The sequence below is a fragment of the Colletotrichum costaricense genome (genome assembly GCF_030867565.1).
Source record: "Colletotrichum costaricense strain IMI 309622 chromosome Unknown Scaffold_18.1, whole genome shotgun sequence".
In the NCBI taxonomy this organism is placed as follows: Eukaryota; Fungi; Ascomycota; class Sordariomycetes; order Glomerellales; family Glomerellaceae; genus Colletotrichum; species Colletotrichum costaricense.
Window position 1 is genome coordinate 1 of NW_026848247.1, and position 17,773 is coordinate 17,773.

Sequence of the window (17,773 nt, forward strand, 5' to 3'; positions counted from 1 at the left end):
CCCCCCCCGGTGAAAGAACCCTCATATGAAGAAGGAAACGTCAAACCCCTCTTTCACACGCACAACAGAGACCACAAGACAAAAAAGACTGACGAACGGGAAAACACCAAGGCTCCTCTCGGGCGTCAAAATCACCGACATGCAGACGCTCCAAACCGCCATCCGCGCCCTGCACACAAAGTACCGCATCCCCCACGTCGTAATCACCTCCGTCTCCCTCGCCTCGCCCGACCACCCGCCCTCCCACCTCTCCGTCGTCGGCTCCAGCATGTCGCCCTCCACCGGCGAGCCGCGCCTCTTCAAGATTGTCTTCCCCGCCATCGACGCCTACTTCTCCGGCACGGGCGACATGTTTGCCGCCCTCATGACGGTGCGCATGCGCGAGGCCGTCATCGCCGCCAGCGCCAACAGCGAGGAACAGCAGCAGCTCAAGGACCGCGAATCCTGGCTCAGCGGCGACGAGGTCGACGCGCTGGACCTGCCCCTCGCCAAGGCGGCGGAGATGGTGCTGGCGAGCATGCACGAGGTCCTCACGCAGACGGCGCGCGGGATGCAGGAGGTCGTCGCGGCCGCTGGCGGGGACGCCTTGGCGGAGACGGAGGAAGGGAGGACGAAGCTTCACCTGCTCAAGAGCAAGAGCGCCGAGCTGAAGCTCGTGAGAAACCTAGCGAGCTTGCGGGAGCCGACTGTGGAGTTGAGAGCGAGAAGGTTGTAGAGGGTGCTCCCCTTGGACGATAGGGGTCAGAGAGTCAGGGGTTTGGAGGGGACGGGGGGGGGGGGGGGCGTGGTTCGAAATCTTTACGACGGGGAAGAGAGAGAGAAAGACCTATAGAGGCGTGTTTGGTTTTGGAAAGGCGCTTTTGTGTGGTGTTCCTTTGCTGGTTCATAGATTTGAAAGTAAGCGTGCTTGGGTAGATAAATGTCACCTGCATGTAGAGACGGCCTGTGGATCAGGACTAGAAAAAGGCACATCGTGGTGGTCGTAGCATTTGTCATTATTCGTCCATTTCCAGTTCTATAAGAAATCCATAACTTTTGTATCGTTCCCATGGTGATGTGATGGCATCGGTTGGTTCATCCCCGTGAGCTCAATGTCTTGTAAGCCATAGCGCGAGGCCTCCCTATCGAACCTACCAAACGCTACCGTATCTACTGCGCAAGAGAAACGCCGGTGCTGCCGAACCCGCCAGCGCCACGCACGCTCTCCTCGAGCTCGGCGACCTCAACGACCTCGGGAGTGAAGATGCGCTCGATGATGAGCTGGGCGATGCGGTCGCCCTCAGCGACCTCAAAATCGGTGTCGGCGTGGTTGAAGAGGAGGACCTTGACCTGGCCGCGATAGTCGGCGTCGATGACGCCGGCGCCGGTGTCGATGAAGTTCTTGGAGGCGAGGCCAGAGCGGGGAGCAACGCGGCCGTCTATAGTGTACGAGAAAGTGTGGTCAGTACATCGCCATAACTACAAGTGCCAAGAAGGGGGAAGCTCTTGAGGAGCTAGCTGTCAACAGGAGAGGTCTCAACACATACAGGTGCCAGCGGGGACAGAGATGGCAATGTCGGTATCGACCATGGCCTTGCCGCGGGCCGGGATGGTGGTGACCTTTGCTGCGTAGAGGTCGTAGCCGGCGGCGAACAAGCTGCCGCGGGTCGGCAGGCGAGCCTTGTCGGAGAGCTTCTTGATCTGAAGAGGTGGGCAGGGCTCCATGGCGGCGGGGACGGGGGCGTCGTTGGAGGAGGTCTTGACTCGCTTGGCGGGAGGATCGGACTGCTGCTGTTGTGCGGCGACGGGTTCAGAAGAGGTCATTTTGGGTTGAGAGAAACGTTAGGGGATGCAAAGACTACAGAGTAGAGTTTACCTTTTCGCCGTTTGAATTCTGGGCTAGAGCAAAGTGGGGAGTCGAATGCTGAGCGAGAGTCTACTCCTTTGAATCGACAAGCTAGGTGCCTGCTCTGCTGGAGTTTTCCACTGCTGGGTTGTCAGTGGACACTCTCCCACCGTCTGCACTCTGGCGGTGTCGCGCGAGACGCGTCAGGACGCGGCAGAGCAATTGACCAATCAGAACCAGAGATACCAATTGCCCATTTACACATCAAGTACTCCGTACTATGAAGAGGTCGTCATCCGACTTAAGGTAGCATGCAAGGGCATAAGCTACCTCATGGCATGGCAGAGTTCATTCATCTTGCGACGATCTCTCTCAGGAGAATCAGATAGCCTCAGAGTTGCCTTGTGAACCCCTCCTGAAAGAAAGGCTCGAAATCTCAAAAGTCTGTCGATTCTCCATACTGATTTCTTGCATTGACGAGGGCGGAAGGAGATGCTTCAGACGCATGCTTCGTACGCCAAGGTGCCAACCTGGACACCAACTTTTTTTTTTTGTCCGTTTTACCCAGACCCGGAGGCAAGTGTAGAGTTAATCGCATACACTGTGACGCACTATCGAAAACGAGCGCGCACTGTGAACATCGGAGCCTCATTTGTACACTGCAATGGCCCTAGTGAGCCTATGAGAACTGCGTGCCCTGAGTCAAGAGACTCAACGCTTAACAACAGGAGCTTTTCTCTGACATTGCAAGGCCCAGGGTAGACATGCTATCGTGAAAATTTCATTTGATTGCCTGGTTGGCCATCTCCACACGGGGGATCTGCGCCGACTGCGTCGCAGTCACGCTCGCACGGATGTGCGGCAGATCAAGCCCTGCTAGTCGTCCAGCTCTCTTCCAAAATCAATGAGCTTGAGCCTAGTCGCGTCCCTAGGATGGAACTGCGCGACCTTGGACCTGACGAGGAATCGCGCCGCTGCTGTTTCCTTTGAGAGCTTAACGTACGCCGCAGTGCTATCGCCAGCTGCTTCAGCATGTTGATTCAGAAGCTGTTCTGTAAGATCGCGCATCTCGCGACCAGCAGCCGCTGCCTCGTCCGTATTGCCTTTTCCGCGGCCGGCATCCCCTTGGGATAAACCCCAAACTTCCTCGAGGCGTCGTTGTCGTTTATCCTCGTCCACATTGGATTTGACTTTGACAGGTCGGCCCTGGGCGTTGAAACCAGCACCGAGTTGATCCGAATCAATTTCCATCATGTCGCCCACGACAGGTCCGCCGAGGTCTTCCGCAGCTAGTTGACCTCCCAGGTGACCGTCAATGAAGTTTCTCAAAGCTTTGAGTAGCTTGGTTGTCTCCTTGTCGTAACGCTTCTTCTTTTGCCTCAGTTCGTCCAGTCTTTTCTTGGCTGCCTGTTCGGGCGTCAAATCCATCCTAGATTCGGCCTCGTCTTTGAGAAACAGAACCCGCTTCTCCAAACTCTGCTGGAGGGTTTTCTGGTCAGACAAATTCGCCTGCTCAACTTCGAGCCTGCGTTTGGTCTGATCGAAAGTGGCTCCTTGACTCGTCAGATAGTCTTGGGACTCAACAACGGTCTGACGAGTCGTTCGCAGGGCAAGTAGCGCGGGTAGAACGGATTCCGAGAAAGGTACGAAGGGAGGCGTGCTGGCAACTTGCTCGAAAGCGCCTCTCATGACTTCATAAGGTTCTTTTCCTGGTCCAGGAACATTCTGGCTTGAGTTGGCATTTCGTTGAAGCTGTTCACGTATTAACTTATAGAACTCAACGAGCATAAATTAGGATGCATACTGCGGCAAGCTCTTCCCGGTGTTGCTCAATCTTCTCTTGGAGTTCTCGCAAGCTCTGATCCAGGCTCAAGGTGTACCTATCGCTGACGGGACGGGGTGTTTCGTCCATGTTGTGCTGAAAGCGGTCGCTCAAAGTGAGAGGCTGCTGTGTGTTGTTGTATGTCCCTGATACAGGCCAAACAATCCGGTATTTTGGCGACACGGTGCAAATATCAGATAGAATGGCGCACGCGACCTCGAGAGGGTTTCCCGGAGGAAACGAAACACTTCAAGCAACGGTAGCACGCGCAGGTCTTCAATCCGTCCTAAGCTCACGGCCCGTCGGGGCAATGGGCACGTCCAATGGTGTCGAGCGTCTGATTCGATCCTTGTCAGAATAATTAAGGCGACTTCGGGCGCTAGATCGTCTCTGCTTGTTTCATACGAGGTGTCACTGTGTGTCGGGTGCTATCAAGATTTCCGGGGGCGCAGACAGTCCGCGACTTGCACAGATGATGGCTCTGTCTTGGCTGTCAAGCAGTCTGGCGCGCTGTCAATCGCGATTCCTGACTCGGTGGACTGGATTAAAGAAGGAATTGTTTTAGTCGTCGGTAGGGCTGTGGCTGCTCATAACGATGACATTGGCAGCGACGAGGAAACTTGTTGAAAAGCAATCGATGCCTATCTCTCTCACATTGGCGAGACGTGTCGTGACGTTGTGCCGGTTCGCTTTGTGTACTCTGTAATACCCCGTACGGAGTATGGTGTGCAGGAGGTGTGTTGGTGCCGATGGGAGCATCCCCTTGCATTGGAAACAATGCAGAGCACCGCGTTGGAGGCAGGGTCGGTCGCAAGGCGCAAGGCGCAGCTTCCATTTCCCTCCCGCACCTTTTTCCTTTGGTCAATTAGTCTGCGGGAGATGTGCGGAGGAAATGCACACGGAATAGCAAACACTGTGCGGTTCGCTGCATGGATCTGCCCAATGAAACATCCAATCCCCAGCATAGGCACGTAGGTGGGAAGGCACACAGGTATCCGTACAGCATAAGAGTACCAGAAGGACCAGCTGGTTGCGCACCTCACGCTGCGGAAGGTACGTTAGGCACCTCCGGAGCGGGGGCCACCTTCTCCCCCATGTTGCTTAATCTGCCGGAAAGGTATCGTCTCTCACTGTGTGGATACCTCTTTTTTTCTGGTGCAGAGTGGAGACTTGTCGAGGCCAGGCCGCAAATGAGGCAAAGGCACTGGCTGCGTCAATGTGGAGGCCGTGCATCGAATTCAGACACTGTACTGGCCCTTGCCCCCAGGCGGGCACCGATGGGCTCCTAGCATTGGCGCCGCGCTGGCACTTGCGCTGCTTGCTCTGAGGAGAAAGCGTGAGAATATCTTGCCTTCCCATCCCGTTTCTCAAACCTCTTCGAGACATCCGGAGCCCCCTTCCAACCCATCTGTTTGCCCTGCACGGTTTTCTCTCCCCATCTCTTTTAATCACCGACTCGCCTCTTCGTCTCTCTCCTCGTTTGTCGAAAGCTTTCGGTGGGTTGTGTTTTTCCAACGGCGCAGCGCATCGGTCTCCCACAGTTTCGCTTCCCTCTCACGTGTCGCCTCCAAAAGCTATCCAGGTCCGACTACTCTGGCTTGACGGTCGGCGCGTTGCCATCATCGTTTCGTTGCTTAACAGCTCGACAAGCTTCAAGGAGACAAGGAACCTCACGCAAGGAAACATCAAAGCTCTGCTTGCAGACTTGACACCACGTCGCGATACATCGCAGCTTGGACTGTTCGGAAGAAAGGTTTGAGCTTCTGCATCCGAATCGCCTCCCAGATACAACCTTTGTCAATCATCAGCTCCTTCCCTCCCACCTTCTTTACCTCTTTTCCATCATCCACCTTCTTCCTGCCCGTCCGCTGCCTCATCGCCCAGCCTCGCCTTCCCTCCGCTTGACCTGAGTATCTTTGCGATTCTCACGATTTCGGAAGTCACCTCGAACCTGATAGGATAGGAGTCATCCTGAACCCACATCCCGATCTTTCAACTTCACGATCTTTGCCTACCCTACGACCTTTATCCTGCACGATCAAAGCCACTTCACCGAAGAGACATTCTCTGAACCCGATCCCGACTACGCCACTACACCAGCCCGTTTTCCTTTGAAAACCGTTGTGGTGTAGATAGTCGAATACAAACAAGCTCTTCTTGAACATACACGGAATTGCGAAAACTTGTGTGAGACATTAACAACTAGCCCATCATGTCCGCGTCGCCCACCCAACCCGCCAACTCGGCCAAGCGCCCCCTCGAGGAGACCTCGTCCCCTTCGCGTAGCAACGACCAGCCCGACGCGAAGCGCCCAGCCTTGGACAAAATACTGAAGAGTGATGAGGAGGTTGAGATGGCGCAGCCACTCGACGCAACTACCATCCCATCCACGGATGTGAACGGTGCCGACAAGACCAACGGCGCTGATACAAAGTCTGAGGCTGGCGACGAAGGCGCCGAAGGTTCCGAAACGAAGCCTATCCAGAGCTCCGTTGCCGGCTCCGTTCCCGCGACCTCCACGCCCTCGGCAAGTCACGATGAGAGAGATTGGATTCACATTCGCGCTGTCATTTCCAGCCCGGAAGCTGCCACTGTCATTGGAAAGGGTGGAGAAAATGTATCAAACATTCGCAAGATGTCGGGTGCCAAGTGCACCGTTAGCGATTACCAAAAGGGGGCCGTTGAGCGCATCTTAACCGTTAGCGGCGTTGTCGATGCTGCTGCAAAGGTTTGTAACTGACTTGCTCTTGCCCAGAGGGGTCGTAGCTAACCCAGTCGAATAGGCCTTCGGTCTCATCATTCGGACTCTCAACAATGAGCCTCTGGCCGAGCCATCCAGTGCCCAGTCAAAGACGTACCCTCTGCGCCTGCTCATCCCTCACATCTTGATCGGTTCCATCATCGGAAAGGGCGGCGCTCGTATCCGCGAGATCCAGGAGGCTTCCGGTGCAAGGCTTAACGCGTCCGACTCCTGCCTGCCTCTGTCGACCGAGCGTTCGCTGGTGGTTATGGGTGTTGCTGACGCGGTTCACATCGCTACATACTACGTCGGCAGCACCCTGCTAGAGCAGCTGAATGACCGGTTCGGTGGACCTGCTGCTTCCGCATATGCGACAAGGAGTGGTGGCCCCGCTGGCGTTGTCCCTGGCGGCATGCAAGTTGTCCCATACAGCCCGCAGCCAACCACTGGCAACTACGGTAACCGCGATAACTACAACCGCAGACACGACGCTCGCGCCCAACATCACGGCCTGCCAGCTGCTCCGTACGGCGCGCAGCCCTACCCTCACCAGGCAGCCCAGCCCAACCCGACCATGCCCATTCACTACGGTGCGGCGCAGGCTGGCGGCTATGGCGCCGCTGCTCCTATGCAACCCCACGCAGGTGCTGCCATGCCTCAACCTCACGGCGCTCACCCAGCTCAGCCCGTTCACGGAGGAGCCATGCCAGGCGCGCCTCTGACCCAGCAGATCTACATTCCCAATGATATGGTTGGAGCCATCATCGGAAAGGGCGGGCAAAAGATCAACGAAATACGCCAGATCAGCGGTAGTGTGATTAAGATCAACGAGCCGCAAGACAACAGCAACGAACGCCTGGTCACAATCACGGGCACAGAGGAGTGCAACAGGATGGCGCTTTACATGCTCTACTCTCGTCTTGGTAAGCAGATTGAGGCCAACGTCAGCAGGGTCGAGCAAAGTGCTAACAAGTACAACAGAATCGGAAAAACACCGGATCTAGCGTTGACGACGTTCATGACTTTACTGACTATCAAATTTTAGTTCGGCAAACCAAAATTTCGGGCGGAATGGCACAGTTTCTTTTCTTTTGCGAAACATCATCGCCGTGTTTGGGGGATATCGGATTGGTCTCTAGCGACATCTACGCCGCGAGACCCCGGCTACATCTGGAAAGGGGGACTGGTCTCGATCAGCTTCGGCAGATCAAAGGTGCTTTTAGAGGAGGTACTACTTTTAATAGTGCACTACTCTCTTTTACTTCATCCATTCTCCAGCACATCTTGACTTCCTGCCCACTCTCATCACTATCACCGTCGCGCGCCCCATCGGTCGCCGCCCTGTTCGGCCCTGCTTGTCGTCCTATCACCCTCACTCACACAGCCCTAACGGTTATGACAGCCTTGACCCCTAGAATATCGTGACCCGTTCCCTAACATCGCCCTGATCAACTCTACCACATACATTCGTGCACTCTGCCCTACTACATTCTCTCTACCTGCCGTATGACACGCGCGCATATCTCGTCTTGTTGAGGAGCAGATCAATTCTTTTCCTTGCCCGCGCCTTGGCGCAGGAGACGAGGTCACCGTGGACACTGATAGTTTGGCCTCGTGAGAATGAGATTGCTAATCGATTCCCAATAGGCATCGGACGAAGGCGGCAGTGACGAAGTTTGCTGGCTGGGGCTGAGACGCATCCACAACTTGGAATTCATGAGATGGACGTAGGAGACGGTAAGTGTTGACATTCGATTTGCATGTGCTGATGACGCGCAGCAATCCTGCCTCGGATCAGAAGTAAGCCGCACAAGTTTGCACACAGGATATCGTGTTGATAGACGGTGGTTGGGGCACAAAAGTATATTACACATCTCGTCTCATCGTAATCCCATCATAAAGGTACAGTACGTAATCGTAGTCATCCCATCCTCGTAGCTTTCTTCTTCCAAGGAACAAACTTTCACATGGAACTAGCATTCAGTATATTCGGTCCTCAGATTTGCTTCAGATTTACGTGATACTGTTCATCGTCAGTCGGTGATGCAGGCAAGTAAAAAGATATCGATGGCCTCGACAACAACATACCATGGAAATGTCCTTGCGGCCTGATCTCAGCAAGTGAATGTTATCGGATATGGCTGTAAACAAACTCAGTCAGCTTTCTTGCTAGAGCCTACGTGGGACAACCCCCCTCAGCAGGGGGTTAATGTTGACCAAACTTACGTCCAGCCTTGGCTTTGGCGTCGAGGTGAGCCTGCTTACTATCCCATCCCAACAAGAGCGTCACAGCAGGGCCCTTCTCCCCGTCCCCGCCTCCGGAGGCGGCGTCCACGGCAAGGGGCGTCGAGATCTCGCCGTACGCGTGCCCGTGATACCCGGCGACGCTCGCCCGCCCCTCCACCAACGCTTTGGCAAACACGGCCGTCTGGCCCGCGAAGTCGGGTTCTACGCCGTACGCTACAAAGACCTCTGTGCACGGCGCGCGGAGGACAACGGACGGCGGGTCCTGGTTCGCGGAGAGAAGGGGGACCTTGTAGAAGACGGGCGAGGAGGCGGCGACGACGGCTTTGAGGGAGGCGAACCAGGGCATGTAGGCCTCGGACGAGGCAAAGGCGGAGAAGGCGTCCGGGGAGGCCCACTCGATGACCAGGACTGTTTTGGATGGGTCCTCGAGCTGGGTGCCCGTGTAGAGGGCGTTTACGCCGGGGACGGATTTGAGGGTCGAGGTTACGTCGGACCAGGCTGCGGGCGGTTGGGAGGGGGGCGAGGTGTTGTGGTTTTTGAAGGTGAAGGTTATGAATTCTGTAACTGGGGCGGAGGAGGCCATTGTTTTTGATCCGGTTGACTTTGGAGAATGTAGAATGGTTGGTATGATTGATGGAGGTGGAAGAGGGGTGAGGTGTGTGAGATAGTTGTGTGAGATAGGTATCAGGTCCTCGAAGACACTTCGGATATGTAAGTGTTTCCCCGGGGTTGGGTTGGACTTTATATCTTGGACAGTTATGATGCTATTCACGACTTTGGGTCTCCTGCAATCAACAAGTGATTGACTTCGTCACGTAGTGCGAGCACCTTCTACAAGGTTCTACGTTCGAGGCGGGACGTTGCACTACCATCCGGCCGCATCGGGACGTATAGGTCACGTGGTGTGGTGCGGTTCTACTCCGCACCGCAGGGCGAAGCTTCTGGTGACACAAGTCTCTAGGTTTGCGAATGTCGCAAGCCACATTGCGGCATGTCTTCTGCCGGTTCCTCAAGCCCGGTAGGTGTGCATGTTCTCTACCAAGGGATTAACAGGAGCCGGGAAAGACAGGCCCACGGGCTTTGATCGGGTTGCTGAAGAAAAAGAGCGGGAGTTGAAATGACGGACGGGACAGCCATGCATCGGGCTCCGCACCAGTAGAGGCCGGCCGGATCCACTCCCGCTCTCTCCAGTTCCACGGAACCTCCGCCCAGCGACGGCGGCGATGAAGTTCGGGCGCGTGGCCAACCTAGATGATCCTGAGCGGCACTTGCTCCCATGTGCATTCTTCGTGCAGATGATGACATCAAAACATGCGAATGGAAAAAAACACCCCAAATCTGATCATAGCTTGACGCTAGTAATAGCGCACCTTCTTGTGGGCAGGGCATTCCAACGGTCGAGACCCGGCTCAGAAGTTGTCTGGCCTTGAAACCACGAAAGGGTGAGGCACAGGAAAGCCACCATTCCGACGATTGCTTCTCCTCATCGGCAGTGGGCTGGCTGGCTTGCGCTTTCCTCACATGGGGGTGGGAGAAAGTACCGTGCTTGCCCAGGCGCGCCCAGGTTTGCCGAATGCCCTCTTTCGGGCATCGCAAGTTGACTTAGGGCTGAGGTGAAATCAATAAAAGGCTTTTTGGTGTGACTTTTGATGTCGCAACCAGTTTCTTAACCTGCAGGAAGCTTACAAGGTTGACTCGTGTTGACCACGATGCTACACCCTTCCTCACCGTCACTCGGTAGTCACTGAATGACAAGCAACGTTGTGCGAGAGCCCCAGCATCGTGGCACCACTACACGCATGCGAAGCTTGCTCGCTAGCACCGCCTGCATTGTCGCGGGAAAAGAACGACAGGCAGTCCTTGACCACACTAACTGGAATGCAAAAAGGCGGTCTTGTGACACCAGATCTCGCAGTGAGCGCTATCGCTGTGCCACTTGACTGCACGTAGCCGAAAAACCAGTGGTCCGTCCTCGGCCGTATTCGAGCTGCTAGGCACGCTGACTGCATCGTAGAGTTGCAGAGAAAAAGCAACCTCGTCAACGGCTGTCGAGCGTGCTACAAGAACCACAACCTAGCATGCGTTTTCAAGGTCTGGGTGTCTTTGAAAATGGCCTCAGTTAGATATGTGCGAGCTCACCTATGCAGAGACTATTTCTGTCGCTGTCGGATTTGCTGCCATTGGCCCATGACGTCGCTTGAATGTAGTGGCAGGTCAAGGGGCTTCTCAGCTCCAGATGTCCTGCCAGTCAATGCCTCCATGACTTGGGTTCCACGGTTTGCGACTCGTTGTGGATGGGTCTTGCTTGCTGGGTCGTTAGCTAATTGACTATGGGTAATAGAGTTTGGTGTTGAAACTCTGACAAGGGACGCAAGCGATGGGGACCTTGCTGACGGCCGACCCGATGCGTCGGACGAGTCGTTCCTTGGGTCCAAAATTGGGTTGTGGCAGTGGTGAATGCAGAACATCGGATTATGCAGAGACGGGGCGGAAGACTGCAAGCTGGAAGTCATTGCGAGGGCTGAGGTTCGTAATTGAGCCATCATATGAGATGTCTTCGAAGAGATGGTGTTTTCGCAAAGCTACGAGATAGCCGAGTTCAACTTCACAGCGCCCATCGGCTTCTGTCCGAGGTCTAGATTGGAGCAGCTGGTTTAATGTGGAGGACGTTGGGTTAACCATTGCGCGAAGCTGAGGCCCAGTCCGCCCCTCCGTGCTGCATTCAAGCTGCCCCAGGTCCACGATGTCCTCACATTCCGCAAACAAGGGTGTGAGTCGTCATCGGCGTGGAAATGGATATATCTCCAGACTCCAAGTGGCAGGGGTTGAAAAGCAATTGCCAGCGGGGAGACTGTCTGGTGTTCCGTGATTGCGACATCTCACATCCAGAGTTGGATGCTTCGTCAAGTAATTGATTTGGTTGGATCCGCTTCATCTGTGATGTGAATTAACTCGCAAGGCCAATTCAAGGTGGCAACGGATTTCCAGCTGCAAAATGGATCAATCGGACACATTACTGATTCGAATTTTCTCGCTGGATTGTGAGCGTGTATGCTCTCGCTTGGCAGCTAGTGTCGCTCCTTCGTGTGGTTCTGGAAGGGCCGAGGACACAAAAGATCTTTTTGTGCATGATGTATCGTCACTTCGGGCCCTCGGGGGGGGGGGGGGGGGGGGTCCCCACCCTTCCTTCCCCTGTGGTCCCACGGGGGATAGGAAACACAACTGAGGGTGGGGGGGGGGTGGGGGGTAGTGGAGGTAGGGGTGGTGTTTGGGGGGTGGGGGGGGGGGGGGGGGGGGGGGGGGGGGGGGGGGGGGGGGGATCTCCAACGTCTCTTCCCCTGGTTGACCACTGGAGTATGAAGCACAGACTAGAGGATGCGGCATGGCAAATTTAAGTGGCCGCTTTGACGCCAGGCCGATGGTAGTCCGCCACCTAGCACTGCGGTGAAAAGGAGACGGATGAGAGACGGACTGGTGCCAGGTGGATGGCATAGGTGTCAGCGAAAGCTGAGGGATGGAGAGTTGGCGGCAGCGGCTGGTGCCAAGTCAGGCGGTCCCATGAACCGTTTCCTCGTTCCTTGCAGTGGCCGTGTCTGCTCCTGTCGGTACGTACCAACGAAGAGATGTGACTGAGCAATCAGCAGTGTCTATTTCGAGATCCCCGTTAAGGTAATTAATTAGCTTAAACGCTCTCTCGTCAGTAGATGGAACACGCTGTAGCAGAACGTCGCATCATCTGAGCCATGTGTGGGCTCATCGGGAGCGAGACACCACCAACAATGACCGCTGGAAATTGGATAATAATGAGTATTCATGTCAGCGTAGCAGGTTTCTTGACCACACCCGTACGGATAGATGGCCGGGGAAATTCCCTCGAGGGGCGAGACCGCCAGAGCATAGAGGTATGTGGGTAAAGCTAACTAACTACCTTGTGAGGGTCGATTCAGCGGTTGGAACTGCTGGCCGCAACCCCGTCTTGGTTCTTGACTTCTTCCAGTTGTCTCCAGGCTTTGGTTGGAGGTCAAGTCAACAATGCTGCTCCGCCTCGAAGCATCTCTTCCTCAATGTACCTTGGCTAGCACGCCATGCCCGAAACTTGGCTCTTGTTGGCGGCCTAGGCTAGGCTGGCCTCGTGCGTGAAGTGGTACTCGAGGCTTGCTGTTTGTTTCCAAGTTTCCAGAGCTTACACCGTGCTTCGTACACTAGGTTCCGCCCTATCCCGGCTGTTGGGAAACGTAGCCATTCCGTTTCGAGGCCTCGCGTGAGATGGGTGAGAATCCGTAACATGGGGGGCATTTCGAAATGGATGCGAGCAAGAGTTGCAAGACGAAGCGAATTCGAAGTTGCCGAAAGCTTTGGTTGCCTCGGAAGTGGTACTGTTGCCTTGAGGCGAACCACTGCACTAAAAAAAAAAAGTGTCCGCCTGCAAATGGGAGCAGCTTCGGAAGCAAGTGGGTTGCGGGAGATCTCGACGTCTCGTCACCCCCTGGAATGGGACGAGTGGGTTACCTGGGAGCCTGCGAGGTGCTGCGCTGGTCGCTTCATTGGGTGAAATCGCGGTCCACTGAGCAGGAAGCGGAAATCGCGTTGGCTCAGCCCTGTTCGGTTGTGATCTGTTCCTTGCACTGAGTGGGAAAGTTACTTTGCAATTGGGAGAGTATCCGCGCCGCATTGTGGCACCCAGTGGCACTCTTCTTGCAGAAGATGCCAATAGTGTAATGCCGTCAGGCTGCAGCTCCACGAATTGTCGGTGGGAACCTTTACTGCGTAGAAATCTACGTACGCGCTTCAATTCACGCCGCGGTCAAATAAATGGAGCGTTACCTGACCTTGGGTTAGAAATGGAAAGAACTGAGGTCGGCTGGTTGGGCGGTCCTTCGAGTCCTCAGGTGCAGGTACGTACCTGTCTTACATGAGAATGGAGGAAGTTGCAGTCGGGAAGGAGGTGCCTGCCTCTAGGCCCTAGGTACCTGCGCCAGGGAAATTCAATGGCCCACACCCCCTGGCTTAGATGATTCCACCCAATCAGAACGGGGTAATCTCGTCTTTAATTTCCACACCCATGTCTGCGCTGTCGGCGGCGCAGTTGACAATTGCGACGATGGCATGCACAACTTCACCAGTCGGCGGGAACATTGCGCCCAACTTTGCTGGGCTTCCCCCTTCTGTGCCTTACTTCGTCACAGCCTGTGCCTGTGCCTCTCCAGGTTTTCGCTCCCTCCCAATGTGATGCCCATGAGGCCATCGTGTGTACCTTGCCTAATTGGGTCAGGATGTCCCCGACTCACCCCTCTCTCTGTCTACACCCGTAGAACCTGGTATTTTCGCTGAATGTCAATGTCAATGGGACCCCCCAGACCATGGAAGAGAGGAGGAAGGAAGCCATGGGCCATTGCCTTGCACCCCCTTGCCGCGCGCCCGGAGCACTCACGGTTCACCTCACCACCCTCACCCTCGGGGTGCAGTACTAGCAGGGGTCATGCTCACCTCACCTCCTCTTCTTTTCCTATCCCTCCTGTCGTCGTCTGCTCTTTCCTTCTCTTTCCTCTTTCCCTCCTTACCCTCAACCCAAGTCCCAGTCACTTTACCCCGTGCCGTTGTGCGTCTCATCATCTGGCTTCAGCCTGACACTCTTTTAAATATAGTCATTCATTAACCCGTCGCAAAGACACCTCACTCTCCCTTTTTCCAAAACCAACCTTCTCACTTTCTAACTTCCAGTCGCTCGTTCCTGGACCTTTTAAGTCTTTTTTATTTTAGACCTAACTTCTAATCAACACCTCTCCAACACTCAAACGACCTTGTCGACTCAATCATCAAAATGCAGTTCAAGATCTCCGCCGCTGCCTTCCTGGCCTTCGCTGCCTCCGCCCTGGCCCAGAACGCCAACTTCGACCCCGTCACGAAGCCCACTCCCAACGAGAAGATCAACGCCGGCACCTCCTACACCATCGAGTGGACTGCCCCCGATGCCTTCAAGGACGTCACTGTCTCCATCAGCCTGATCGGTGGTGCTACCCAGAACACCCAGATTCCTCTTCAGGACATTGCCTGTAAGTATACAAGTCACCTGGCTGTCTGGGACGTGATGGAGATATCTATCATCCTCCCGGTAGCCAATTCGCGATGAGATCAGGAAGGAGAACTAACACGCTCTCAGCCGGCATCCCCAACTCTGCTGGAAAGTACACCTGGACCATCCCCAGCACTCTCGGCAAGGACGCCTTCTACGGCCTGGTCGTCAAGTCTGAGTCCAACCCCACCGTCGACTTCCAGTACTCCAACCCCTTCCACATCATTGCTGGCGAGGGCTCTGCCTCCGGCACCACCACCGTTGTCTCCTCCTCGCCCACCGCTACCGTCACCCTGTCCGCTGCCAGCGTTTCGGTCACTCCTACCGCCTCTGCTTCTGCCTCGGCTTCCGCCTCTGTCACCAAGTCTGAGAGCGTCATCGTAAACTCCACCGCCGCTCTTTCCACCACCGCTGTCCCGACCCCCGCTACCCTGAGCGCTCCTGCCTCCACCATCACCAGCGTCACCCGCCCTGCTACTAACAGCACTGGCACCGCTACCCGCTCTGCTATCGCCACCGTTACTGGTGTTGCTGCTGGTGCCCAGGCTACTGCTGGTGTCTTCGCTGTCCTCGGTGGTCTCGCCGTTGCTGCCCTTCTCTAAGCAACCTCCGTTGCAGCATTTACTCGGATTCACTACATCTGTTAAAACTGCATTGAGCTTGGTTTTGGGTTTCAACGTGCATATTTGGTCATGAATGGATAAAAAGACGGGTGACACGGCTTCAAGGCTAATGAACTCGGGTATTCCGTATCACTACTGCCTTGAGGAATGGGTTCCTCCGCACATGGCGTTTTCCTGTGTTTTCGATACCAGTGTCCCCGTGGACGTGGGTGATCACGAGGGACGGGTTGATACCTTTCTAGTTGATAATGTGAGAGAGAACGATTCAGTCTGTTTCTAAAGAAAAAGAAAACAACTTTTTACAATGCTTTGAGTCTTCTTGCCTATGATTCAACTGAATTCTGTGACATGTCGATCACGTTGGGGTAATGCTGAGATGTCGATCAGATAACCTTGCAGCTGCCACGGGACGGCCGCAGCTTGTCTGACGTGAACAGGTGGGATTTTCAGGCACAACTGCGCTCCCTACCACGCCTAGGTCCCAGCACACTGTCTCGGCGGGCTGACTTCTTGTGTTGACCACAGGTGGCAAGGGTCTGCAACCACAACAGCGATCCTGCAGCTTGGTACCGACAATTCTACACCGTGAAGCTAGGTAACATTTTCCTGTTGTGTTGTTATTCATTCTTGAAATGACACCTGCCGATTCAATTTCAGCAATGACGTCTTTGTTCGTTCTTCCACGATGCCTATTGTTCAGGCAATTTACAAAGGCCGCCGATCAAAAACCCACAAAGCAAGCCCCCGGCCGTCAACGGCTACGATTTCCCGGGCCCGGTCGGACTCGGGTTCAGGAAGGTGGCGGTCGGGGTCTGGCTCTAGCGGCCAACGACAAACGAACGCCAAATTTTCAAAGCCCCCTCTGTTGCTTCCCCACAGCAATCTTCAATAATCTTCAATAACAACATGAGAACAGCGGCCAGCTCGCGCCAAGACAGGGTTTTGTGTGTGTGTTGTTTTTTCCTTCCCTACACAGGGAGTACGGAGTAGTTCGAGAATCAGAATAAGAAACCTGACACGAACTGGCTCATGACTCGGCCGGTTTAGATTGCAACTCCAGTTTTTCTGGAGACGGTTGGAAACTCTGTAAGAAGTCCGGCGGTCCGGGATCAGACTTGTTGAAACCTTTCCAGGAGTACTCCGTTTGCTGAGTGCGAGGTATCCGTATGCAGCAGTTCTTGCTTTTTCCCTTCTTCTTTTCTCCTTAGACGCTTTCGGTGCCGCCCGAACTCGCCATTCTATGATTCTTCAATCTATCCTGGCGGCCCTTGTTTCGGATTCTGTCACTACCCCCTCAGATACCGGTACGGCAGCATCTCTGCTCTCTTGGGAGCGGCCACTCCGGCGGTTCCGGATTTACCTGCAGCTATGGTAAAGACTGGTTGAGAGTCCCTAATCACCAGGTATTCTCGACAATAAACTGCAGTCAGAAGACAAAAGAGCTCGGATTCATCACGGGTATCCAATACGACTACGGGAAAAGCGGCGCTGATGTGGGAATTTACCCTCAATATAGAGGAAATCAAAAGAGTGCGACTGCATCTGCGTCTGCGTGTGCAATGTATTATACTTTCGGCTTCCTCATCTCGGGAGGAACGTTGTGGGAGTATGCGTGGCCTTCCGGCGCGGCAGTACCGACTACCGCAACCCCCTCCCACGGTGACATCGTTGCCCAGGCTAAACGGTTCTTTCACGCACGCCAGCAATACCGTCTCACTTTGCTGAATGGCGGGGAAACCATTTATTTCTCCCAGTTCCTTGGAGGGTTTGACCTTGTTTGAAAGCTGCGAGTGCGGTATTGCGGTCGTATATTGAAGAACTGATTAATGCCTGTTGAGTCGGTCGTATCAGTTGACACTCCGTCCAGCTGAGAGTCAGGCAGAGGGAAACATTCTCCCTGGATATCCGGGTCCGGGGCGCTGAGTGTATGGGCAGTGGGTAGGCGCGCGTCTGCCCCTTGAGCCCGCGAGAAACGCACTCCCCGTCCGTTCCAATCATGTCTGCCACGGTCCTGAACCCGTCCTGCTTGCGTGACACACATTCTTTGACGGTGCGTGTCCAGGGGGGCCTAGGGGAATCATCTCAAACTTGACTAGAACTCGGCCGTGGTTTGTGGCGAGAGCTAGATTCTTGCGAAATTCTTGCAATGGGAAGGGTTCACTTAGATCTGCTAAAGCCCACGGATCATGTCTGGGTCGTGCTGATGGAGTACTTCCGTGGATGGTATGAACTCCTTGAAACGAAGCATGAGCATAGCATCACTTTGTTCGTTCCACTGCCATGCTTGTGCTGGGAGACACGGCTGCGCGTACGAAGAAGGGTGTGCTCTTGATGGGTGGATGTTTAGGAAGTTCATTCATCTTGAGAATATCTTTCTCAATCAATTCGCAAAATCGCGATTACATATGCCAGGCTGAAGGTCTAACTTACATGCTAAACTTGT

General features: G+C 54.7%; 5 protein-coding genes across 5 annotated transcripts; 3 read left to right on the top strand and 2 right to left on the bottom strand.

Moving 5' to 3' along the window:
- Window positions 1–139: 139 nt before the first annotated feature.
- CCOS01_13548 (pyridoxal kinase) lies at window positions 140–715 on the top strand (the record flags this gene model as incomplete). Its single annotated transcript, XM_060461694.1, has 1 exon — window positions 140–715. One exon carries the CDS (start codon window positions 140–142, stop codon window positions 713–715), a length of 576 nt encoding a protein of 191 aa, XP_060307414.1.
- A 1,986-nt stretch (window positions 716–2,701) lies between these two features.
- CCOS01_13549 (uncharacterized protein) lies at window positions 2,702–3,737 on the bottom strand (the record flags this gene model as incomplete). The annotated part of the gene is made up of 2 exons (XM_060461695.1): window positions 2,702–3,577; window positions 3,630–3,737. 2 exons carry the CDS (start codon window positions 3,735–3,737, stop codon window positions 2,702–2,704), a joined length of 984 nt encoding a protein of 327 aa, XP_060307415.1.
- Window positions 3,738–5,859: 2,122 nt separating this feature from the next.
- Window positions 5,860–7,432, top strand: CCOS01_13550 (KH domain-containing protein; the record flags this gene model as incomplete). Its single annotated transcript, XM_060461696.1, has 2 exons — window positions 5,860–6,375; window positions 6,431–7,432. The coding sequence occupies 2 exons, from the start codon at window positions 5,860–5,862 to the stop codon at window positions 7,430–7,432; spliced, it is 1,518 nt and encodes a 505-aa protein (XP_060307416.1).
- A 951-nt stretch (window positions 7,433–8,383) lies between these two features.
- Window positions 8,384–9,217, bottom strand: CCOS01_13551 (uncharacterized protein; the record flags this gene model as incomplete). Its single annotated transcript, XM_060461697.1, has 3 exons — window positions 8,384–8,410; window positions 8,476–8,528; window positions 8,614–9,217. The coding sequence occupies 3 exons, from the start codon at window positions 9,215–9,217 to the stop codon at window positions 8,384–8,386; spliced, it is 684 nt and encodes a 227-aa protein (XP_060307417.1).
- Window positions 9,218–14,455: 5,238 nt separating this feature from the next.
- On the top strand, window positions 14,456–15,309 carry CCOS01_13552 (uncharacterized protein; the record flags this gene model as incomplete). Its single annotated transcript, XM_060461698.1, has 2 exons — window positions 14,456–14,687; window positions 14,795–15,309. 2 exons carry the CDS (start codon window positions 14,456–14,458, stop codon window positions 15,307–15,309), a joined length of 747 nt encoding a protein of 248 aa, XP_060307418.1.
- Between the last annotated feature and the right edge of the window lie 2,464 nt (window positions 15,310–17,773).